The 27,244-nt window shown below is 37.7% G+C and overlaps 1 protein-coding gene across 8 annotated transcripts in view; it reads right to left on the bottom strand.

Annotated features, from left to right (window-relative positions):
* PCLO (piccolo presynaptic cytomatrix protein) overlaps positions 1-27,244 on the bottom strand; it is a 372,356-nt gene that overhangs the window by 87,797 nt on the left and 257,315 nt on the right. For 5 of the 8 annotated variants that reach the window (XM_040548286.1, XM_040548292.1, XM_040548308.1 and 2 more), the window contains exons 11-13: positions 7,528-7,636; positions 6,845-6,912; positions 1,897-2,108 (exon numbers count right to left, since the gene is read on the bottom strand). In XM_040548286.1, the coding sequence (XP_040404220.1) occupies positions 1,897-2,108; positions 6,845-6,912; positions 7,528-7,636 (389 nt within the window). Of the gene's footprint in view, positions 1-1,896; positions 2,109-6,844; positions 6,913-7,527; positions 7,637-27,244 lie in introns of those variants that run through there. The other 3 variants (XM_040548300.1, XM_040548330.1, XM_040548319.1) reach the window with 3 other exon arrangements.

Raw genomic sequence — 27,244 nt, 5'->3', positions numbered from 1 at the left:
GCCTGCAGTCAATGAACAAAAACTGTACAAGTCAACAAGAGCTATGTTTGTTATGAAAGGAATGCCTCTCAACATGATTTTCAGAAATAAGCAAAGAATGCTTCAAACAGTTACCTGATTAGTTTTGACTTTTGCATCCCTTACATAAAGGCTTTAATTTATTTATTTTCTTTAATCTTTTCAAGCATACAGCTGAATTTTCATCAAAAGACTGTTAAATCCTTTGTGAAGAAGGAAATGAAATTTATGCATCTAACTTCAGGTGATCAGCTTCAGTGTCAAAGCTGGGAACTTAGTCTTCTCATGTGGACACAGAGAGGGACCTCTCCAGGATACAGTATGTATCAGTGATTTATGTATCTCCACACACTATTCACTATTCAGTGAATTTAGAAGTGTGAGTCATCAACCGAATGAAAGGTCTTTCAGTGTGAATGGTGACATCTGCACTAAAATACCCTGCACTTTCATTTACATGCACTCCATGCACTTCAAAGGCAGGATTCATCCAGTCTCATGGACTGTACTTCAAACTGTATTTTTCTCACTGGTAAACATAAAGCAGATGGCAAACTAGTTCATACATAGATGTTTACAGTATCTAGCATAAGGTGTGATGAAACCAACTATTAACCTGATGATCATGTAATTCTGACAGATCCCTTAAGTTAGATGCACTAAAACTTGACATATAGATTTAACACGTGGATCGTAGACCTGAATTAGTTCGTAAAAATCTATGGGAATTCTGAACAGTCAGAATTACTATGTGATGAAAACTTATCAATATATTTACACTTTTTGTTAACTTGCTGGATGAGAGAGATTTTTGTGTTCTCCCCTCACATGAAAGTAAAGTGAGCATATTGAAGAGCTATCTGATATGAGCAGGCACCATTTGCTGCTTTTCATTTGTATGGTACCTAACACATTTGTAGTTCAAATCACAGTCACAGCTTCAGCAGCACAACAATTCAGTAGTAACCCTATAGGGATGGGTTTCTTGTAAATCTTGACAGTCATAAGAAGATAAATAATAAAGATACAGAGAAATAAATATCTAGGAAGTGTGTTGTTTTGCAATGTGAAGCTTTGCTTCCAATGGTAAGACAGTGAGAAGCTGAGTATCCAGGACAGCAATCAGCTTTAGCTATCTTGCAAATTTCTTAAGCAAATGCAGCCTTCACAAGACTGATTTTTGCTTCAGGCTTTTTTGAGAAAATAATGAAAAATGTAATAGATGACTTTAGGATCTAGTTTCTAGTTTTGACTGTGCAAAAAGGCTACTAAATTCCCACTCTGCCCTCTCCAGGTGTGCAGGTGGGAGCACAAGGAGAAGGAAGTTCAGCTGAGAAATGGACAGGATGTGGCAAAGAAAATCTAATATTATGCTCAACAAGTTCACAGGAATTATCTGGTGACAAAATACATTTTGACAGTGATTTTTTTTTTCTGTCTTCCCCTAGCTTTCAGAGAAATGCTTAATATTGCTGTGAATATTCACAGCTTGTAACACTTCAACAGTAACTTAGTACTGAGTTGGAAATTGCAGTCTTAGTAATACCAGCTTCTCCTGTGAAACTAGTACCTCACCATTATGTAGGATGCAGTTAAAAAGATACAAAAACAAATAATAAAAAGAACAATTATTTTGATTTAAAACAATAACATTGTTTGAGGAATCTGTTTTCAGAGAGGGTCCAGTCTTGTATGACCTTGGGTAAATCACTTAATCTCCTTTCCTTGTTTCCAGATTCTATGTCTTCAAAGTAATAACCATCACTGTCATGGAAATGGATTCATCAGTATGTGCTCTTGGCTACACAGAAGAAAATAAATAGGCAACTTCTTATTGTCTTCAAAATGTTAGTGCTGCATAACTGGCAAGTTTCGTACCTTGCTGCTATGTCGCTTTTTGCTGACTGAAGGAGAACCAGGCTGACCAGGGCTGGGAATAGCGCTGGAGGTGGCAGAAGTGGCTCCAGAATGAACATGTGATGCCTTTTCCACTCCTGAGGAAGCAACCAGAGGCGCCTGCTGTAGGGAAACCTTTTGGAGCTCTGCAGCCAGCTGCTTGGGATCAACCCCCGGGGACTTCGCTTTATCTACTGGATTAAAGGAAGAGAGCTCTGTGTTGATAATTGCTAGCACCTTCAAATCCATCTTGCCATGGTACAGGGACATGCTAATGATCTTTACAGATTTTCATATCATCTACTTGTATACTCTGAGGATGCAAAAGACAAATCATATAAAAGAGACGTCTCCTCATAACATCAACATCTGAATTCCAATCCTTCTATTCAAAACTCCATCAACCAGTGCTATTTATCTTACAAGCTTTCTGAGAAGGTTATTCTCCAGCTGAGAAAAAGTATGCCTTGGATGATCACTCTGCATCACACTGGAGCAAATCACACTGTTAAAGTCTGGCCTGTGCACAGCTGTCTCACTGTTGAGAACTAGTCCAGCATCTGAACTTTGCTGTAACAAGCTTTAACCTCAACTTTTTTTTTTTTTTTTTTGAATCAACTGGACATTCAATAAATCTGAATTCTGCTCCTGAGATTATTTATACAAAGATTAAAGAGAAAAGCATCTTAAAACTTTAGCACTGCAAATTAATCAAAATAATAATACAGCCCTACGTGAGACATCTGTGGTAGGACTGTAATTGTCTCCCTACCCCCAGCAATGAATGGGTAGAATTTGCTCTAGAGATGACAATTTCCATTTAATAAAGAAATGAGGCCAAGTAAGTTCCATACGTGCCTTAAAGTGCTTAGAGTTAAAATGACAAAAGGCCCAGCCTACTTTCTATGTTCTCAAAAGTATGAAAGGTTTAAGGTCTTTACTATAGTCTTTGATCTTGTTCAGCTAAGGTTTAGGCAACATAAACTATGTAAGTTTCTATTCCTAACCTATACACTGCTATGACAATGCCTGGTGATTTGTTTACTTGTTTGCAGATTACTGGGTATTATAGTTTCCTCAGAATTCTAAATTCCTTTTGTCCTGGACAGAGGTGAAGGCAATATGTTAGCCACCTCCTGGCTGCTAGGCTGGATTAGGTTTATCTTTCTGGAAGGAATGGCAAATGCTACTTTCCAAGGGAAAACAAAACAAAACCAACCAAACAAACAAACAAAAAACTCTGCAGAATCTCAGATGTGATGGCTAGAAAGACTTGGTTTGGCAGAAAGAAGGCACTCTACAGAGTGGTTCTATCTCAGAAACCACTGAAAGATGGCTAGACTAGGAGGAAGCATGTCTGCAAGGATGGGGAACTTACTTTTACTTCTGTTCTTTCTCGTTCTGAGTTTTCTCCGTTAATAAAAAATATATGTATCCTAGTTTCCGTCCTTTCAAAACTTAGTTCCAGTGTCTATGAATGCCTTTGGTGTTTTTGATCTGGTCGCTATGAAAAGAACTGTGGGTAGTTCTGCCTCAAAGCTCTGTCATACTCTGTGTTCACTTTCAGTTAATAAAAATAATATCAATTTCCATCAAAAGATAGCTTGATGGTAAGTGTTAAGTAATACTCCACATTTGTGACGTGCTACATGGTCACAAAATGGAGGATTTAATCCAGCTAATTTATGTACCTTTTGATACAAGAGCAGCCACAAAACCACTGAATACAGTATGGAGCTCTGGGTTCTAGGGTTGGGTGAAGGTGGGTGAAACATTCTTTTAATCTGCATTGAGCCAGCCAATGAACTGCTTTACTAGTTATTTCATGGACGTTAGTTCAAAGGTAGATTGGTTATGACTAATACCGTAACAGGCCACACGCTCACATAGGCCTCAGGACTTCTCATGCTTATATTGGACTGGTTCCAGTTTGCTAAGAACTTTGTTTTAGCTTGTCTGGCTGCAACAGCAATTGTCTAATGAACGGTTGGCTATGACTTTAATTTCTCTTAGTTACACTTCACCTTGCATAACTGTGTGTTTTAGGCATTATGCCTATTCTTAATAATTTTGAGATATAAAGGAATAACAGCAATTATGCTGTGCAGAATGACCTATTTCTGTTGCTTCTAGGAGTATGGGCCTTGGGTGACAGCAGTGATGCCAGGTTTGGGCACAGGATGACAGCTGAGGCCCCAGGACTCCCAGCAACTCACTGGTACTGACACTAATGTAAACTCAGGAATTTGGCAAAATCAATTTTAGGACCAACAGAAGGAACAAAGAACAAGTATCTATCATGTGCAAAGTGTACAATATCCAGTCAAGTCATGTGTGATGCAGAGCTGCTGACCAGCATAGAAAAAGCAGGGAACAAAGCATGCTAGAAAACATAAGAAAGGCCCCAAGCAGATCCTGAAGAGAAGAGGAAGGAGTCATCAATATCATCCTCCTCCCAGCAAGGAGAAGTCCAAAACTCTCATCACAAACATCACACTCCTTCCAGGAGATTCCTCCAGACACTGTTGACACTGCAAGGCCCCTGGAGAGAAAGCACAACTGTGGGACCCAGAGAAGCAGCAGAAGGGGGACCATAACACCATAGAAAAAAGGGGTAGTTAGCAGGACGTTTTCCCTGCATAACAAATTTTAGCTGCAGTACTGTTACTTGGATTTTCTTTTTATTAATTAGATGGTGTAGGCTGTGTCAGTATGGATTGAACTGAACTAATAATAATAGCGTCTGGCTTCATTTTGGTTATACTGTTCAGAATCACAGAATCGTCTAGGTTGGAAGAGACCTCCAAGATCACCTAGTCCAACCTCTGACCTAACACTAACAAGTCATCCACTAAACCATATCACTAAGCTCAACATCTAAATGTCTCTTAAAGACCTCCAGGGATGGTGACTCAACCACTTCCCTGGGCAGCCCATTCCAATGCCTAACAACCCTTTCGGTAAAGAAGTACTTCCTAATATCCAACCTAAACCTCCCCTGGCACAACTTTAGCCCATTCCGCCTCGTCCTGTCACCAGGCACGTGGGAGAATAGACCAATCCCCACCTCGCTACAGCCTCCTTTAAGGTACCTGTAGAGAGCAATAAGGTCACCCCTGAGCCTCCTCTTCTCCAGGCTGAACAATCCCAGCTCCCTCAGCCGCTCCTCGTAAGACCTGTTCTCCAGACCCCTCACCAGCTTTGTTGCCCTTCTCTGGACTTTCTCGAGCACCTCCATGTCCTTCTTGTAGTGAGGGGCCCAAAACTGAACACAATACTCAAGGTACGGCCTCACCAGAGCCGAGTACAGGGGGACAGTCACTTCCCTAGACCTGCTGGCCACACTGCTTCTTATACAAGCCAGGATGCTGTTGGCCTTCTTGGCCACCTGAGCACACTGCTGGCTCATATTCAGCCGACTATCAACCAGTACTCCCAGGTCCTTCTCTGCCAGGCAGCTTTCCAACCACTCATCTCCCAGCCTGTAGCTCTGCTTGGGGTTGTTGTGCCCCAGGTGCAGGACCCGGCACTTGGCCTTGTTGAACCTCATACAGTTGGCCTCAGCCCATCGGTCCAGCCTATCCAGATCCTCCTGCAGAGCCTTCCTACCCTCAAGCAGATCGACACATGCACCTAACTTGGTGTCATCTGCAAACTTACTGAGGGTGCACTCAATCCCCTCATCCAGATCATCGACAAAGACATTAAAGAGGACTGGCCCCAGTACTGAGCCCTGGAGGATGCCACTAGTGACCGGCCTCCAACTGGATTTGACTCCATTCACCACAACTCCTTGGGTCCAGCCATCCAGCCAGTTTTTCACCCAACAAAGCGTACGCCAGTCCAAGCCACGAGCAGACAGTTTCTTGAGGAGAATGTTGTGGGGAACAGTGTCAAAAGCCTTACTGAAATCAAGGTAGACCACATCCAGAGCCTTCCCCTCATCCACTAAGCGTGTCACTTTGTCATAGTAGGAGATCAGGTTCGTCAAGCAGGACCTGCCTTTCATAAACCCATGCTGACTGGGCCTGATCGCCTGGTTGCCCTGTAAGTGCCGCATGATGGCACTTAAGATAATCTGCTCCATGAGCTTCCCTGGCACTGATGTCAAACTAACAGGCCTGTAGTTCCCCGGGTCTACCCTCCGGCCCTTCTTGTAGATGGGCGTCACATTTGCTAGCCGCCAGTCGACTGGGACCTCCCCTGATAGCCAGGACTGCCGATAAACGATGGAAAGCAGCTTGGCCAGCTCCTCCGCCAGTTCTCTCAGTACCCTCGAGTGGATCCCATCTGGCCCCATCGACTTGCCTACATCCAAGTGCTGTAGCAGGTCGCCAACCATTTCCTCGTGGATTATGAGGGCCACATTCTGCTCCCCATCCCCTTCCACCAGCTCAGGGTACTGGGTATCCAGAGAACAACTGGTTTTGCCACTAAAGACTGAGGCAAAGAAGGCATTAAGCACCTCAGCCTTTTCCTCATCGCCTGTAACTAAGTTTCCACCTGCACCCAGTAAAGGATGGAGATTCTCCTTAGTCCTCCTTTTTGTGTTGATGTATTTGTAAAAACATTTTTTGTTAACTTTAACGGCAGTAGCCAGATTGAGCTCCAGATGAGCTTTGGCCTTTCTAATTTTGTCCCTGCACAGCCTCACAACATCCTTATAGTCCTTCTAAGCGGCCCGCCCTCTTTTCCAAAGATTATAAACCCTCTTTTTTCTCCTAAGCTCAAGCCACAAAGCTGTTATAGCTTTCAGTTAGTTTAAAAATAAATGCTCAGCTTTGTTTATAAGGTGTGGTCCTCTTTCTGCCCTTAACAAGATTTGGGATGTAACATCTGAGCTTACGATGCTGTTATCTCAGCTTCCATCATATCCAGTTTTCAGTTGCTATTCGGTGCTAAAATATTGAAGCAATGTCTTACTGCTCACCTGCCTTTACCGGCTCATGCAGCTCCAGGTGCTGGGGATTCTCAGAATCTGAGAGCATGTTCAAGTCCCTAAAAAAAAAAAAAGCAATGAGAAGCCTGAGACAAAAGAAACTCTTTCTTCATGCACTCATTTTGTATTAAGTAGATAAATGAATAGTGATTCATGAAAGAAAGCAGCTCCCAAGCATGGCCCCTTGTTAGCTGATACATATTTGCAGTGCTGTTAAAGAGCTGAGAAGAAAAGGTTCTTTTAGGGTGAAGTATTTAACGGATTGAATGCAATTTTATACATTTCTCATGATGTTTAAGTGACTTTCACCTGTAGGCTATTGGTAAAAGTCAACTTAGTGCTAAATTACCATCTTTTTCTGATGGCCAGTAAATTCAGTGGTTTGTATGTGTTTCAGTAAGAGGAGACTGTGGCTTGAAAATGGAGATATCATTGTTTGCAAAAGTATGATTGCTAACATCTACCTCAACTTATCATTCCTCTTGATTTGAACTAAGAACAAACCAGACCTCCCACACTCACACTGAACTCTTTTACTAATTATTATATTGATGCTTCATGCTAACAAATATTTTACCTTAACAACCGTAAATTAAAAAAAAAAAAAACATAAAAAAAAACAAACATGAAAAGCCAAAAGAATAATGGAAACAGAAAGATGGGGAAAAACTCACAGTCTTACACATATTTCTGCTTCCCCACTTTGCTGAATAATAATATTCTGGACTTCTTCATAGGTTTTTCCAGTCAGGGGAATGCCATTCCACTCCAGCACCTGCATTCCTAAGATGGCAAAACAGCATAAGGTCAAGTGCTCAGATTTTGACCAAGGTATCAGATAGACTGCTTAAACAAGAAGATTTGATGTGACATTTAGTGAAAGTTGTTTAAGTGGCACAACACATTATCAAAACCCTTTCTTTTCACACAGACGAGGTTGTTAAATGTTAGTGTCCCATCAGCTACAAATTACCTGTTTAAACAAGTCAGGAGATGAATTCCCTTCTAATTCAAAATGTACATGCACTGTGTGCAGTCTGGGTTGCAAGATATTGAAAAACTTTTGCAATTTCAAAAGCATGCACACCTACCAAAATGGCAAGAAACCAAATCATTTTATATGTGAGACATTTCCTGGCCAGCCATGGTCTTGGAAGATAGACAGTTCAATCCAACGGCAAATAGCTGTTGAGAATCTGAGCATCAAAATGGGACTAAATTTGTAAATATGATTTGATAATTCACATGCATTTTCTCTACTTTGTCGCTTAAAAAAATACAACTGGATGAAGGCAGTTGGGCTAACTGATTTTAAATGAAAATTTACTTCCACATTTCAAATACCAGCCAGGAAACATACATTTACATGTATATTTACATTTTACTTCCATATAATTTCTAATGCATAAACTGTCAAAATAGCTAAGCATAACAAATTCTGAAAGCTATGATAACAAAGCTATGATAAACAGGCCGGAAAAAAACTTGAATACTGATCTAATCTGTTGTGTCCCAGGACCATGCCAGGAGACTTGGTATGGAGGAAGCACACGTTATAAGGAAGTTTAACACCCAGTATTTGAAGAATCAGTCCCTCTATATATCATGAGGTGTATTCTGATGAGAAATCTTTTGGTTACAGTAAAATGCTTACAAAAAACAAAGTGCAGATTCATATCTGGGGGTTACAATTCAGGTTTTGAGAGCTGCATTCATGTTTTGAATAGTTAGTCAAAAGGATAACTCCAAAGGAGTTAACCTCTCACTAATGCACATAAGAATGTCAAAATCCAACTTTCAGGCTCTAGAGGTAAAAAATTGCTTAATGGGAAAAGATATTAAATTTTTAATATTCCACTAAAAAGAATGTATTACAAAACAGCTGAAAACCACACCATCCACACAGCAAGGAAAACCACAAACACTTAGCTTGCTACCACTTACACAGATAAAATTAAGTCTTCAGCTGGGTTATATTTTTATTTCAAAATCCTGTGCTGTTGCATATAACAAAAGGGAAAAATAATGAAGTGAAATGTGGAAATAAACTTACAAGAAAACCTGTTGTTAAAGAAAATGTAATGAGAAATGTTTATGGAATAAAACAAATTAAATTATTTGACAATGAAAGAAAATGAGAAATAAAGACCGTAACTTCATATTATAGCATTTTCTGTAGGATTCTATTATTTAGAATTTGAAATATCAGATTTTCTCATAACTTTTCTTAGAAAAATTTAGCAACTTGTTCACAGCAGTCAGTTTACATAAATACAAACTATGCAGAATGACTAAAAAGTGATGCTCAGAAGGCAGTAAAGCCAGCTGCTTATTGCCAAAATAGATTTGTCTTTCTCTAAAATTTAGCCCCTTTTATTCACCAGCCATTATTCAGAAGCATGATCTTGCTTTTGCTTGTTAGAGCAGATCTGGTTATAAGCTCAGTTCCTCTGGAATAAAGCAACAGTAATTATGAATAAATGCAGTTCCCCCAGTTTTTTGCCACACAAATGTAACAGCATGCACTGTCTTTGGAAGGCTTCTAGAAAGGAAGGGACTGAAGTTATTTTCATTTTCTTGTCAGTGTGTGCCTTCACAAAGCCACCATGGCATCGGATGTTGAGTACAATAGTAAGAACCACTTAAATATGACAAAGCAATCCACCACTTCCGTGTATTAGTGGCAATGAACAAAAATAAAACTGGAAAGTTTTAGATGTTTGAGAAAGTGAATAACATCCTTCTCTAAAAGACGAGCTTTGCTGACAAAATGCAGACAGACACCATCCTAGTTTTACCACATCCTCCCTGCATGGCTTCTGAAGAAAAAGTACCCAGCTAAGTGTCCATAAGGCTATCATCAATGGGTTGTTTTAATTTAAAAGACCAGCAGGAAGAGTCCAGCAGAGCACTGCTACAGTGCTGGGATGAGGAAACCTACTCTCATTTCCACCAGTGAGAGTTTCACTACAGAGTGCATCACAGTAACTCACTTGGTCAGTAAGATCAAGCACATCTGAACAAAGAAGCAAACTGAAAGGAAATTGAATCTCAATAGCCTCGGCTCATGCAAAGATCCATTTAACACTGTCAGTATAGGGGTAAATCTCTTTTACTGTCTGCCTTGTGGATTTACAAATGTTTAAAATCAAAGCTATCTAAACATGATTTAATTGTTCTGATTGATAGCCCTTGAGCCTGAGAAAAATGTTTTTAAACAAGAAGCTGATTTCCTTTTTTTTTTTTTTTTTTTTAAAGGAGCTACTGCTAAATAATAAATTCTCTTGCAGGAAAAAAAAAAAAAAGTGCTACAAAGAAAACCCTAAGAGGTCTAAGAGGTAATGTTAGTCTAATAACAGAAAGAGAAAAAAGGTACTAAGGAGCCACTAAGAGTGAGTGGTGATAAAGTTTTTCGCCTAAAAAACAGCCACATTCTGTAAATAGTCTTTAGTAGTCATGACATATACACATTTCCAAAACTTCGCATGCTTCAAATCACCTGTGCTTAGCAGAAAAAACAAACAAGCAAACAAACAAAAACAGGAAGATGAGAAATCATACATTGTTCCACGGCAACTCTACTGACTGAGGAAGAGCTAGTAATTACCCTGATAATTGAATCCACATCTTCTTGCATCTTTCTTTATTATTATTATTATTATTTGTAATAATTGGGACAGCTACATCTTGCAATGAGAGTGCGTTACAACTTATTTTTAGAAATATCAGCCCCAACATTCTGCAAATCAGCTTTATACATCAGGATCTCCACCCTACTCTACAACATGTGCTGAAATACTATTTGCTCAATCTTTTTGAAATCTGCTTCGTGGTGAGATTTAGAACTTGGAATCAAAATAAATAAACTACTTTCCACTGATTACAAAATAATTATTCCAGAGAGGGAAACTCATACATGCATAACTGTCATGAAGATATCCAAATTTTGCTGGATTAATAAAAGCCTTTCCCTTCAAAAACTTACTACAGTCATACTGTATCAAAAGTGGCAAACACATCCTATCTTTGCCTACCATGTTCATATATTCTTCCATATGAATCTGCTACTGGCCACAGCTGGAACATGATCAAAATCTAAATGTACATTTGCTCTGAAACAGTACAGCCATTCTGTCCTTATTTATAAGGACAGTACTTCAACATCTCCTACACTTGTCCTAGTTGCTGCTCTCAGTGGTTAAGCTAAAAGCTTGCTCCTGAAAGAGGGCCAGTGCTTGTGCTGTGGAAGCAAGGAAGGGACCTGCATTTCATCAAAACCCTCACAGGAAGGAGAGAGTAGAATTTGGATGTCTTACACTATAATACCATACTTTTTAATAATTTAATGCTTAAACTGTTCAAGATTGCCAGACTCTTTTTAACAACTGGTAAAGTCTTAGCTTTTTATTTTTGTACCACTTAAAATAGGCCAATTATTTGTTCACTGATAACAATAAAAAATGAAAACTGTGCAGAAATGATTTCCTTTTTTTTTCTGACAGTTTGACTAGTTATTTGACAGCTTGTGAAATGGAAGTTAAGTACTGGTGAAACTTAAAATCTGTTTGTAATAGCGGTGAGTCAGGGGCTATTCAGAAGTAGGTTCGATCAGCCTGGGGATGAAGGTACTTGAAATAATTACCTGCAGTCCTTGTGGAGCATTCGGCATGCTTTGCTGATCCTGGACAGATCTATGACATTTTGGGGAAAGAAAAAAACCCTGTGTAGAAAGTTTTAATAACGTGGGAAAAAAAGATGAGTTTGGGATAAAACCTAGGGCCAGACTTTAGTTTATGACATGGTATATAAGTTCACAAGAGTCTGAGTAAACCTATATCCATCTATGAGGAGCTGGAGTACTGAAACTTTCCTGGACTGGCCATACGCTTCAAAATGGTAATCTTCTGCTGATAATTTTTATTGTCTATGCTAAAGAGCTAAGCCCTCTAATTGCTGCTATTTAGATTTGTAAACATCATATGTGGAGCAGATGTTAGAAAAAATTCTTACATAACAGCAAGGACTACATTGGCTTCGCTCGCTGCTCAGTCGTGCAATGTTTACAGCTGCTCAGTTGAATTGTGCAAAATGCAACTCACCACTAATGTTCAGCTGCTTGCATAAAATTATGCACTTTTTAACTTTCATAGGCTTGCGGGCTGCACTTTTAAATGTTTTCATAAGTTTGAAATACAAAGTATTGCAAAATTGCATATTGCCCTGAGAGGCTGCGGAGTCTCCATCCTTGGAGGTGTTCAAAACCCAATGGGACACAGCCCTGAGCAATTTGCTTTTGCTGACCGTGCTTGGAGCAGGGTGCTTAAACTAGAAGATCTCCAGAGATGCCTTCCAGCCTCAGCTGTGATTCTATGTAAAATAGTTAAATTTTGCTTTATGGACTATGTTAATGCTTTACCCACATAAACTGTAGCTTAATGTATCAAAGAAAGGAGAAATAACCAATTCCGGGGATATTATTCCAGATCAGAACGAGTTCAGAATGCAGCCCCATGAATTAACTGATGTGCTCTGAGTGTGTTGTTTTTTTTTGTTTTGTTTTGTTTTGTTGTTTGTTTGTTTTGAATAGTTTTTTTTTTCACAAAGCCAGGAAATATTAAGTGACAGTGAAAAAGTTTGCAATATTAAATAATCAGAAATTAGTTCCATTATTAAACTCTGTGTTTGTCTAGATCTCATAGCTTCTTTTAATCCGTTGGTTTACATTCAATGTTAGAAGTTAGATATAATTGAGTCCTGTATCATGGACCACAGAATTTAGGAGAAACTTAAACAAAAACTATTTTTCTTTGTTCTCTTACTTTTTGCACAGGTACTTTATAATAGTTCCTTTGGATAGGCTCTTCATTAAGTAAGAATTAATTAAACTAATCATCTGTCATCCTATTTAAAACAGAACAGTAAGCAAGATCTGAGAGTTGACAAAATGGACAATTGTAGTATGACCACTGGTTCTATGAACTCCATTAACATTCCTGCTGGTTTGCACTAACGCAAAACATTGATTCAAATATTTTTTTTTTCTTTTTTTTTTTTTAAATTAAAAATAATTTTAAAAAACCAAGTTAATAGGTACTGGCTGTAAAACAGCTTTGGACCAAAGTTTCCTGTGACTACACCAGGAGTGATGCAGACTTTAGAACGCGTGTAGAAATGACAGCTTCCCTCAAATGCCTGTAATAGGAAAGATTCAGAGCCACAACCTTACACTATTTATAATATTGTGTTTTCATATTCAGAATATTTTTCAGCAGAAACATAAGCTCTATGATAACACCAGGTAAATGACTACTTTTTCTCTGAAGTGAATTTCAGTGAAGTTGTTAGACTTGAGAACATACATGACTGATTTATCCACAGAAATAATATGGCAAAGATGAAAATATCTTAAGTGACTGCTTCAAAATATCTCATCTAAGACAGAAGAGCTACTACTATCTTCCTTCTCCGTAACTGGTGAGTTCCTTGGCTTTGCATTAAGATGATAAGCACTCTTGAACATTGTTATTTTCATTTACTCCACAGAACTATGCAGTTATCAGTTATTTATATCCCGTGAGTTCAGACAGAGCTGTCTGGAGAGGTTTTTGTTATTTATCCTACAGCCTTGAGAGAAAAGCTGACTATATGGTATGAAAGCATTACTGAAAAAAAGGTAAGGCAGAGCAAACTAAGAAACTAAAGTATCAAAGATGTTTAGGGTGGTTGGATCATAATAATTAAAAAAAAAAAAAAAAGTCTTTGTGGGTTGAGCATGGCCTGGATTTGGAAAGATCATAGCATCTGTTCTTACATATATTCCAGCATTCTTGTATAACTTCTTTTTTATGTCTGTTTCCTCCACAGTGATCAAGGGCAGAAATATTACTTGCTTCATGAAGATTTGCAAGGATATATATATTTGAAGAGCTTGTACTCTGCTTGGGTGCTCTCAATAAATGCATCCTTCAGTCCACTGCCTGGGTGATAAAGCTGTGTTGTTTAACTGAATATCATTGTATACAAAACATTCCTATCCTAAAAAAGCACAACAAAATTATAAAATATGCAAAAAGAATAGGACTTGATATTATAGTTTCTGACTGTCAACTGACAGACACATATATATCCCAGTTTCCATGCATTTTCAGTTATTTTCCACATTTACTGTCCTCTTCAGATTTGCTTTTAAGACACGAGCTGACTGCGGGATTAGATTTTTAAATTGAAAGGAATGTGAAAATCATCAAAGGATCTTATTTCTCTGAATATGAGTCCCAACATTGTTGCTTCAAATAGAGAAATACTAAACTGAGCCACTGAACATCTCTTGAATTTTATTCCAATCTGTATCACAATGAACACTATTATAAAGTTAATCTTAGTCATATTTTCTACAATACTATATTGCAGTGCCTTCTATTCAGTATACCCAAGGTGCCTCAGAAGTGCTCTGTCACTATGAGTTAGTAATTACTTTGAAAAAATCAGACAATACATATATAGAAGTTTATTTTTTTATAAGTCTCAGAATTGTTCTCCTACTGCAATTTAAGTTACACATTACAATATTAGAATAGATCCTCTGGTCTTGGTTATGCTATAATTATATATGCAGATTGTTGGGGTTTATTCTCTGCTTCTTCATAGTTTGCCTGGTTTATTCTTATGAAAATAAATAAGTCAATTTGATTTGTTTTATTTTTTCACTCGTCTGTCTAATGTCCACAGTGGAAGAGAAAATTGGGCTCTCTAGGCTAGATGATTCTGTCAGTAAAGTGTGAATGTTAATGTCTATCCATTTCATAGAATTGAAATTCAGAAATATTACTTTGAAATTCCAGAAAGTGCTATAAAAGTTAAATGTGCACTGAGAACAAGGAGGAACAGTATCAACTGCAGTCTGACATTCAACAATAAATTACTTCATGGTCTGTTTTCTTCACTTATTTTGCTTTAATTTCTAAACCTTTCTAATGGTTAAAAATAGGTTGATGAAAGTCAATGTGTTAATGTATTTCCTTGTACTTCTAGGCATGAATCACACCAAAACTCATTATTTTTTTGAAGACACCTTAGCTTCCTCTTCCATTCATCATTCATATAAAGGCTGAATATTTTCTATTACTACAATAATTATTATATAGACAACACTCACAATTATTAAAAATGGACATCATCAGATAAAGATGATAGAAATGGTCCTGCCTATGCCTCATGGTTGTTATTCTGCTACTGTCAAATAACACTGATAAAAGTACAGCCAGAGTAAATCAACCATGCGTCTGGGGTGTACTTAGCATCTACAGGCAACCATGCAATACACCACAAACCAGTACAGCTGAGGCTATCAACATAGTCCTAAGCTCTTCTCTAATTCATAGTCAGCTTTCAGGTTTCTAAACATATGTAATTAGCACATGGTGTTGTAGGCCACCCTTCAGTTTGAACTATGCTAGCGAAAAAGTGATGAAGTGGATGTACGTGTATGACCTGAATTGAAGATCTTGACAAGTTAAAAGAAGATTAGAGTCACTGCTTATGATAAAGAGTTTCACCACTACTCTACCTTCAGAATTCATAGATTAGATTAGAGTTACAGACAGATAATTGGTTATATCATGCTAAATAAAATGCTGTGGTGAATTGTAACTATTACGCACTATGTTTCAGAAAAAAAAAATAAAAAAATAAAAAATTGTCAAAACAGAATCTTCACAGAAACTATAGCACATACTGTACTTATTTCCTTGCAGTAATGAGAATTTATAATTTTGCCTGAGAGATGAGCTTCATGTAGAGAGCTTTAATTTAACTGAAAATCTTAAACATTTCATTATCAGATTGTGTTGTCAAACAGCATCTTTTTTCTTTTTTTTTTAAAAGCACTATATTATGCTAACTTATTATGCACTTCATAATATACATGTGTTATAATGAAAAAAGTCTGTTTAATTCATGGTCACCTGGAGATCAGTACGAACAATGAAGCTGTAGGAATTTCTCTTTGCTGTCTCCTTCATAAATGTTAAATACATAAAAATCTGATTTTTCCATGCCATAATAACATTATTTTCACAGGGGTTTGATGTCAGTTATGAATTTCAAATAGTATATCCCTGTCTGCATCCTATATTTATCAGAATTGGCATATTTAGAACTCAATAGTGTTGTGAGGTTGTTGGTTTTTTTCACTTCCATTCTTGAGGACAAAATTATTCTCATTTAGAAAAATACAGTTTCTTAGTACAGCTTCTATTGGTTGTACTTGAGAACAGAACTTGCTCGAGTGATGTTTAGTTTTGAAGTTTTCCTTTGAAGGGGCAAGAGAGAAATGTTACTAGATGCAAACATACAATTGCTGTGGAAGTTACAGTGTGTGTCTAAAAAGTTACTCTCTCTCTGTTATGTATTTTTCTCTGTGTTATGTATTTTCTCCTTAAAAGTACAAATTACTACAGCAAACGTCAAAATCTATATAAAAAACTATTATATTGACAAAACAGTTAGACTCCAAGCACAACTGTTCAGGTTAAACGTAAACTAGCATAATTTATCAGTGTTAAAATTTGTACCTTCAAATAAATAAATAAAAGCAAATTACCCACGCCTCATATTACCCACATCTCATGCAGGAAGAGGCCCATTGGCTTTTGCTAAAGTACCCATGGCCTGATTTTCCCTTTAACAAGAATAATCTCTGCCAACATGAAGTTCAGCAGCATGGATCCAAGCGTGACCCTGACTCTCCAGCCCCAGTAGCACTGGTCTGTACGCATGCCAATGGAGGACTTATACATGACACTCTGTTCTTCTCTATTGCTTCTCTTTCGTCAACTAAAATATCTCTCAATAATTAAACAAACAAACAAACAAAAAACCACAGGACACACTGGGTTCAGACCAGTTGTCTTTGGTACATCAAAGAAAGTGCAGATAAGATAGTGCTCTGTGCTATTCCAGTTGCCACTCAAGTGGCAAGAAAAATTGAGTGAAGAGAGAGAAACACATTCAGATTAGGGTCTCATCTTCTCATGCAGAGCTATGTAATACACAACTTATAACTGGTGCAAATTAACTATGAATGGGAATCTGCACATGTAGAACTGCCAGAAGGAATGATAGAGGAAGGAAAAGGAGATTCATGGCACATTGGTTTGCAGATCATCAATATCCCAATGCATTTATATGTGTCTCCTCAGGACCAAGCTCAGGGAAAAAAAAAAAAAAAAAACAAAAAAAACCAAGAAGATTAAAAAAGACATTACACAGCCACACTATAGCAAAGGACTGACTAAAACAAAGGTCAGGCTGAAGCCAAAAGACAAGGAACAGGACTGAGGACATGAGACCTGAAGATAAGTTCAAAAAAGGACAACGAATAACCCAGCAATGTTATCCAATAACCCACAGGTATAGGGTGGAAAAGTAGAAGATCACAACATCTATTATCTTCTAGAAGTGTGCAAAAGGCACCTTCAAAACCATCATGTATTTGCCAACTTAAGAACCCAAAAGATAAATTAAAGAAGACTCAGTAGCTATCATCCCTTACTCTCTGGACAAATAACCTGGAAACATGTATTCTGGTCCTTATAAGACAGGTATGAGAGAAAGGGTTTAGTTAGAATGCACAGCAGAGACAGAACACTAATCTGAAAGAAAAACTGTAATATCTGCTACATTGATAATCAGGAGAGAATGAATGCAAATTCCAGGGCCTAGCCTGCAGGTTACTCCCAACTGAGGAACTCCAACTTTCTACCTCTGTTGGGGCTTACTGAAGCCAAAGGCTCTTCTCATACAGATATGCACCTGTGGGGGTCTATCCTTGCTTGGTTCAGCCCTGTCTGGTCTGCAGCAATGTTACCATGAAGGGATTAGAGTCTAATCCAGAAAATACTGGAATTATTGCTACCATTTGAACATTCAAAGAGTGCTAGGAATGAGCAAAGGCCATTGTTATGCATTGGATGACAATGACATGTAAAGTCATGTATAAAAAAAGAGCAGAAAGGTTTTTGTTACTCACAGTAAGAAAACACCACAGTTTAAGTAAAAAGTTAAGCCTTCTTAATGAGAATGACTGAAGACCTTAAAATACCACTCTGTCATAAAGGATAGAGTGAGATCTTTACTTGATGTGCTCTAATAGGAGTCACTATGTCAAGTAATCATCCCCTAGGGTAATCATCCCTAAGGGTAATTTTATAGTGTTGATACTATGTGATTATTCAAATATAAAGTAGAATTTACTCACTATTACCTCATTTGTCAGAGTCATCTAACCTGAAAACTATGAAAACTGAATAAAAACTTCTGGCCAGAGGTATGCAGTTCTCATCCCCTCCCCATAACTATTTTGCTATCGTATACGTATTATTATTATTTGGGAAATTATACTCTTCATAATGCTAGTAGGTAAGTTAAATCCGTGATCATAAAATCATAGAATGGTTAGGGTTGGAAAGGACCAACCAAAAGAGCATCTAGTTCCAATCCCCCTGCTATGGGCAGGGACACCTCCCACCAGACCAGGTTGCACAACGGCCCATCCAACCTGGCCTTGAACACCTCCAGGGGTAGGGCATCCACAGCTTCTCTGGGCAACCTGTGCTAGTGCCTCACCACCATCAGAGCAAAGAATTCCCTCCTTATATCTAATCTAAACCTATTCTCTTTCAGTGTAAAGTCATTACTCCTTGTCCTGTCACTGCATCCCCTGACATAGAGTCCCTCCCCAGCTTTCCTGTAGGCCCCCTTTAGGCACTGGCAGGCCGCTGTAAGATCTCCCCAGAGCCTTCGCTTCTCCAGGCTGAACAGCCTCAACTCCCTTAGTCCATCTTTGTAGTAGAGGTTCTCCAGCCCTTTGATCATCTTCTAATCCGAGCTGAGATATTTTTTTCTGTCATGTATTGAGTTTTCAGTTAGGCATAGTTACTGAAACTATTTAAAAACTCATTTAAAATGTGTGGAACTTTTTAGCTAAAAAAAAAAAAAGTAATTCTTTATATTTTTTTTTTTTTAATTTCAAAAGGATATTTAAATCCTATTTTTTGTTTCAATATAATATTTACTTTAAAACTAAAGAAAATTTATCTACTATTTTTACAGGAAAAAATTATTAGAAAGTCAACTTTAATTTTTATGCTAATGCAGGTAGAGGTGAAAGATCAAAGACATGCCAAGATATGGTAGTAATGTAGTTTCCTACCTTTATTTCTTGTCAAAAAAGGAGGCTTCTTTTTATTTGTTTCTCATATTTTCCACCATTTCATGGACATTTTTATCAGCCATAGCAATAATCTGGTATTGCAGAAGTTCAAGGGTATAAGGCAGATCTTAAACCTGTCTTCTCGATAACAGGTATTGGTTTTGCTACAGGGAATAGTAATCTATTCATAGAGATTAAGAAACTCTTGCTTTCTTATGAGGCAGAAAAATATTTTTCCTTCAGAAAATTCTCTTTTGTCAGAACTGTAGAATTCTAACTATTGGAATGATTTGTTTTAAACCAACATTTGCTAATCTTTTTGTAGAGGTTATCTTGATATTTGTACAAATTCCTGACAAATAGCAGCACATCCTTAGCTGTAGGACCACAGTAGAAAGTATGTGGAGCAGATTTGTAATCTGAACCAAAGATGAAAATGCATAAGAGTATTTTTTTTTTTTTTCATAAAATTTTGAGCACATTTAAAACAATAAAGAGCGAGCATAAAGTATACATCTCTGCGGTAAAGAACTATCATGCACAATGAAAAAAATCACCCTTTTGGTTTTACCTTGCTTTGGGCCTTTAGTCAATAAGACAATTTTAAGGTGTTTAAAAGTAAGCATCTTGTCTTGTTAGCTGTCTAGGAATTTTGAGTAGCTAATTAATGAAGAAAGGCAGGCTTCTTTTAGGATGGTTCATCTCAACTGACACCTATTTAGAATGAGATGAATCACATCCCTCAGGGTACTCTTCTTTCAGTTGTGGTTTGAAAAGGAGAACATCATAACAGGATTAAAATATTTATTTTTCAGACATCATAAAATACATGCATTAGGTCCCCTGTTTGTCATTTAAAATCAGTAATCTAGCCTAGAAACAAAAATGGCCTTTATTTATTTATTTATTTTCAATTTGGCAAACTAGCAGCTGTACCTTATCAACAATAAGAACAACCTGGTAGATTTGGGGATGAAGAAGGTGGCCTCGGAGACTGGGTTGTAGTTTTGCTTCCACTGTAACCATTCAGGTGAAGAAAGGCAAAATAATTAGCCTCTTTGTGTCTCAGTTTCCTTCTGTGATAGAAAGTAGTGGTGGAAAGACAATGGCATTGTACACTAACTTTGAGATTTGTCAGACACTATTAGTAGTGTTCCTGCATCAAGAATCTAGCTAATATTAAGAGTTATGGGAGATAGTACTTGTGAAGTGTTAAGGGACGGGTATTAATTCTTAAAGATTCATACCTCTATATATTCCTCATTCACAAAGGATTTTAGTGAATTTAAGATTTTTCAACTTTAAGAAATCCAGGTTACGTATCTTCTAGACAAATAAGGGATACTAAAATTGAGGATTTAGCAACAACTCATATTTTTAACAGTAATTTGGGAACAGTAAATTTGGGAACTGGAAACACTGATTTGGGCAGCCTTAGCATGGCACCATGGAGCCTACTGTCTCTGTGAATCCAAAAGTGATATTAGACTGCCATTAATATCACTCAGCAGATGTTCTGAAAAATGGGGTTTATACTTGATTTTATCACTGAAGGAACTTGAAAGAACAAGTTCTTCAACTGAAATTTTTCAACTTTACTGTTAAAAATATGAGTTGTTGCTAAATCCTCAATTTTAGTATCCCTTATTTGTCTAGAAGATACGTAACCTGGATTTCTTAAAGTTGAAAAATCTTAAATTCCCTATCCTGGGAGCTCAAGAAGTACTCACTGTCTTGGCACAGCCTGAACTAAGGACTATGAGTTAGAAAAATCTGTCAGGTTTCTACCCATGACTTTGTAAATCCAGTCAGAGAGATCAGGCAGCAGAACTCGATGATCTTTATAGCAACTGAACTATTCTCTTCCACCTAGTTAGTCAAATTGGGATGGAAATTTGTGCATTGTCATATTTAAAAGTACATTGGAACTTGGAAATCTGCAACACGAATCAGAGAAAGGGAATTAAGCCTCAGTAACAACTGCCATACATCTCACAGTCTAATCCTATCAATAAGAAGGGTCCATGACACAGAAGTGAAATTTCCCTTAAAATAAATAAATAAATAAAAAATAATTAATGCTGCACCTTAGAAATCCTCTGCTATTTAAACATTTCCAATATACTTGTACCTGTCACATGAAGTTATTATTTTTTCAAAATCTGTCTGCACGAATTTGATCTGCAGTACTTGATCGATAAAGCAGCATTATTCTCACAAATAGGTCCATTGTAATAAGTGTAAAATTCATGCATGAAGGAAGAAATAGCCTGGTGAAGAAATGTTACTGGATTAGGCCAATGGTTATGCCATTCTCTATAGAGATCTCTTAAAGAAATTTCAGTGCACAATTATTGAAGCTATACTACACATTCCAGATGTGATGTGATTATCTGGCAGCTACATACTTAATCAACTTATGTGGGTACTCACATAAGATTTTAAAAATGGGCACTATTGCTTTTACCATAGCGTTTATATTATAATAAGTTGTGTTTTTTGTTGTTGTTGTTTGGTTGATTTTTTTTAATGTTATAATGAGCTTTTGGAACTCAAGTCAAAGATTGATATTAGAAGAACTTGATATGAGAAACATTATCTAGGCAAAAATAAAAGAAGTAATCTGTGAAGATGAAGTAATTAACTCTATGCAAGATAGGGGTAGGAGAGAATCTCCTCCAGAAAAGGAGTAAAATAATAAAAGAAAAACAAGTATTTTTCTATTTGACTATCCACACTGGTAGGTTTTTCTACTGCTGACACAGTCTCATTCAAATGTTGGATTTACATTATTCCCAGGAGAGATCTGGTGTACGTTTTTGACATGTACATGAGTTTCTTCTCCACGGAAACTTTGCAAAAAATAATTTCAATAGCAAATCCCATACATCCCATACAGCTGAAGTTTCTTGGAAGGAACTTGTATGATAAACGTGTTATTCTTTGTATTCTTTTTTTTTTTTCTGGTTCTAATAGAACTAGAAAAAGTATTATCATGGGAAAAAAAAAAAGCTTAAATTGTGATTGCTGACAGGAAGCAGATAATTGGGTGCATGTGTGTGGGGGTGAACGAAATTGAACTTTTGAACTCAAGCAGAAGCTTGCTACTTGCTAACTGCAACCAATATGGCCTGGTTTGAAATATTGAGAACACCTAGACTAAAGAAAAGTGACCCTTCCTGAGTCCTCTAGTTAATATGAGAATTGGCTTAGTGGACTGATCACACCACGTAGTCCTGCACTTTGGCTATTTTGATTGAGAAAACCAGGGGCTAGTGGATTTAGAAATAAGAGAGGGTGCTGAAAAGAAGTGCTCCCAAAAAGTAAGCATCTTTGGAAAGAAGAAGGGTGCCTGAAAAGAAGAAAGTGAAGATCCTGGGTGGAGGAGTGATCTGGAAAGTATGAAAGGCCCTGGAGATCCAGGAGATGGATGGAGACTAGTATCAGGGATGCCAACAGACTATGACTGTGGGTGACTGAGGTAGGCACTTGCAAGCAGCAGCACAGCAGCAGATTGCATGATGACCTGCTGGATCTTCTCAGGCAGTAGGGACTAGAAGGGAAGTTGAGACCTGGTTGAATGCAGTACTGATCTACGAGTGAGCAAACTTGAGAGAACTGGGCAGAGCCCTTACTCTGCCCTCCTTCTGTCTCAGACAGAGCCCTGTACCCACATCTTAGTCAGGTGGGCATTCATGGTCCCACCTGTGACAAGTTAGAGGGCGACTAAAGAGAAAGTATTCAGACCAATCAATTATGTTGCATTCATTGCTTGCTGGTTTTAGCAATCTGGGGGTATTTATTTCTTTATTTTAAACCTATAAAGATAAAGGCAAATTCATACTAGTTTTGGCATGCATGCTGATTACTAGCAGCTTCTATATCTTATTATTATTTACACCAAAACAAATGTTCTCTTATCAGCCAGTCCCTGCGTATTTGTGTGCTTCTTATGATCATCATTAACACACTGAATTGACTGTGTACACATCAGGAAAACAAACAAGAGTATGGTAACACATAGTATCTTTAGGCCTACAAATATTATGAAATAATATTATGAATATTATAGGAATGTTATTCACAGCCTTCTAGAGAAAGCAGGGGAGAAGCTGCTGTTACCTGGAGGATGAGAACAGATACCAGGAGGCCCTGCTTGTGGCTGACAACAAGTAGAAGGCAAAACAGTGCTGGTAGTTTAAGAACTCATTTTCAAGCCTTCTGAAGGCACTTTAGAGCTTTTCTCCTGAAGTAACAAAATACATTAAAGCTTTTAGGGAATAATATAGCCTATGAGATCTGTCTTCAGACTTCTTGAGGCCAAAGGATGAGGAGTTGTGTGATGAATCTGTGGTTGGGTAAGGTCAGGCAAGGAACTGGGAGGATAAGCTTTCAGCCTGGATGGTGCTGAGAGAGCAGGGTGCAAGTGCCTGTCTTGCTGTTTCCACCACTGTGTAGCAAAAACCACTACCTATACAGGCACCACCCTGTGCTGAAGCAACAGCAGTAACAGGCCTGTCTCTTTTGATGCTCTCGCAGTCTTAACCTAGCAACTACGCTAGCCTTACAGCAACCTCTGGGCCCTGTTTCTCCATAACTGCGTGTCTTAATTATGCATCAAACCTATGTGTAGATGCCAAACTCTTATTGAATTCTCAGCACCGAATATCCCTTTAGCTTTGTTGGGTATTTCAATGGCCTATTCTTGAAAAGCATGTCCCAAGTGAGATACTGGGTGTAATTTTTAAACAGACAACTGTGTTAAATTGACACTTCAGCTCTGTAGGGTCAAGCTCAAATGTGTAGTGTAGGTCAACAAGGACAAATGAGCTTGATCATTTCACTATTTAATCCTTTGAGACTGCTTTCATTTCATCAAAGTTATTGTACAGGTTGAAATATTTTTCCCAGAACTGAGATATTAAATTTATTGCTTTCAAACAATGTAACAAAGCAAAATAACCACGTGTCTCCCTTTATATCAAACTATTAAATATCCTTTCCCAGCAAAAGGAAGAAAAATAGATGTTGTATTTAGCTGAATAAAAAATACATATTTTCTTTCTTATAAAGAAAAAATAGGCAAAAACAACCTCTCCCCCAAACTGAACATTACAACTGCGAAACATTATGAATCAGTTATGTAACAATAGATGTAAATAAGGTAAATATAAGCGTGCAGTAAAAAATGCCAGCTGAGCCTAAAAATCCAACCAACACACTGAAGATAATAAAAGAGTAAAGTGCAAGTGACGCTGTATGCTTTAAAGATGAAAGAGTTTGAGCAAGTCTCCTTAGGTAAAAAGAATCCAAGAAATTGCTAAATTGTCTATCAACTCATCAGCATTTCAAAGGCATTCCTTTATCTTCACCAAAGCTCATAATTATTTTCTCTAAAATTAATGATCCATATTCATCCTTTTTTTTTTTTTTTACAGATGGTAATAAATATTGTCTTGAATATATAAAACATTTTTAAAAGAAAATAATATTTAAAAAGTCACTTTTCCCAGTTCATTCCAATAGCTCAAAGGCAATAGAAATATAATTGCCAAGTGTATTTCTTCTTTGCCAATTGCCTAGAGACCTGAAGGACCACTCCTAAATCTATTATAGCTACTCTATACCTCTTTCTTCACCAGCACATGAAAAGAACTGAACCCATAATGTGTCCTGAAAAACTATAAACACAAACTGCAGATGGAAACTTATTTCATTCACATACGCACCTCCTCAAAGCACGTGCTTTTACAAATTGAATTTAACCAAACCGAGCATGATTTTACTTGTTCCTCCACTGAGTTCAGTGGCAGTTGAGAACTGGGCTTGATGTCCAAATTGTAATTCTATTTCTAATGTCACAGTCAAGCTGGGGATTATGCTTACCAGAAAGTCAGGCTCAAACAAACAGAAGGAGATATATCTTATACTAAGAGATATATCTATGTTTAAGGAGCTTCAGCAGTAAACTTGTTTGAGGAGTACTCTAGAATAATCTGTCTCAATTTGACAAAAGAGCTAGATATATTTGACCTGCAAACACATCAGATCCCTGAGTAATTTAACTTCATGTGTGGTAATGCTGCTGAAATCAAAGCAGATTTTCATAAATTTAAAACTAAGAAATGCAGAGAATATTTTATACCTGTGGGGATAAACAGGCCTTTATAAATTCCTTGCAAAAGCATTCCTGTAGAGTTTCATATATTTGAAATTCGGGAGGCTGGGGGTTGTCCATTAGGTGGCGCCAAATTTTTCCGTATGTATGGAAAGTGTAGGCAGCAGAGAGAAGTGTTTATCTGCTAATAGCTGTCAGGTGCTCTCTCAGAGTCTTGATTCAGAGGCAGGACCTTGTCGGCATGTATCACTATCCACACAGGGAAGGGTGTGCTTTAGCTCCTGAGTGTAAAGCTGTTGTTATCAAATCTACTATCCTGTTTGCATCGCATTCAACAAAGGTCACTGTTGCACTTGAAGGTATTTCCAGTTCATTCTTTGGAGTTTTGCTCTTTCCTAAACATTGAGAAGTGTTTTTGCTTGTTTGTTTGTTTTTGTTCTCTTTTTTCTCATGATCTCTACAGCTACTCAATCAGAAGAGAGCCCCTACTTTTCAATTAATCAGTCAGCTTCAACTACACGAATTGCAGAGCTATTACTATCACAGAAATAGCCCAATATATCAAGGAACAGTACAGTGATTTGTGAATAAGAAGATGAAAAATTCTCTCTTCTTACTTTAGCATTGTCTAAGATTAAAACTCTTTCTGCTTCTTCATTAGCACCAGTCATGAAAGTCCTTGCCAAGAATTTTTCCTTTCACACTTGCTTTAATACACATCTCAGAACATCTCAATTCTTTCTGATCTCTTCAGATCCATTTGGAAAATATAATCAGTAAACATAATACAAAACTTTGTTGTATTTAGATGTACGTCAATGCTTATTTCCATTTAGCAGTCCCCGAACTGTGTATATCAGCAGCAAATGTATGAATGATATGGATAGATTCCACTTCAGCCACAAAATGACAGAAGTAATTTAGCAAGCTCAGTGCTCACACACTGATGAACATCGCTTTGAATGACTCATTTCCTGTCACTGTGTCATCTCAAAGGTTAATTTAATGGGGTTCTGTACAGCACATGATGTAGTAATGAAGCAATAATCAAGCCTTCTATTCATTTAGATGACTGGTCAGAACCAGTAAATGGCTCTGTCATTGCATTTGGGCAGATAAATGGTACTTGTCTAACTTTCCTGTGCAAATAGATTCTAATGAGGAACAGAAGAACGTAGGAGATTGCTTTTCACCACATTGCTTTCTACACACATCTAGAAATCCTTTGCTTTGGCACTAACCAGATCATCCCTTAACATCCTCTGTAGCCCTGCCTGTTCTTCAGTGCCTTGTGCCTGCCATTATGTAGATGACCTGCAGTCTAGCCCTCCAACATGGGACCATCCCAATTTACCATGTGTTTGTATTCTGGCCTGTCTCATATGAACAGCAGATAAGCTCATAAACCTGGGCCAAAGCACCACAATTGGGCACAGTGGTGCCATGGCACAAAACAGCAGTTGTTAGGAGTCTTCTCCTGGCCCTGGTGAGAAGTGCTCAGAAGGAGGGGTGACCTTAGACCCCATGGTGCTTCTGGGAAACCTAATCCTTATAGAGCAACAGGGCCAGTACTAAAACCAGTCCTGTTTGTCTGGGTATATATCATTGAAGCTTGGTCCAGACATAGTTCTTCATGAGCTTGGAGCAGTAAAGTGACACAAGTAAGCATGTAAGAAGAATCCAGACCCCTTCTCTTTGACTGTAATTGCCAGTTTCTTTCTGTAGATGTCTATGTCTGGATCTCCACTTTATTCCTGACGGCTTTACACTTCAAAGACTAAGGAACATCTATGGTACAAGCACTACTGCTACAAGATTCTACAGCTCTTTCTCTTCAGAAAAACTACCTTCATCATCTTTAAGGCTGTACTGACTTTTTAACACTTCTTACTTCTCAGCTATTAGCATATCCTTTTGGATGGGCAGCAATGAGTCCCCAGGAAAATGCCCTTTACAGCTATAACTTAAAGGTATGGACATAAAATTACATAGGTAGTTGGATAAAACTCACTTTCGATCAAAGAGCAGTATCATTAAATCAAATAATTTATATATTTCAGTA

The sequence above is a fragment of the Cygnus olor genome, chromosome 1, assembly GCF_009769625.2.
Source record: "Cygnus olor isolate bCygOlo1 chromosome 1, bCygOlo1.pri.v2, whole genome shotgun sequence".
NCBI lineage: Eukaryota > Metazoa > Chordata > Aves > Anseriformes > Anatidae > Cygnus > Cygnus olor.
This window is presented reverse-complemented; position numbering and strand designations above follow the sequence as displayed.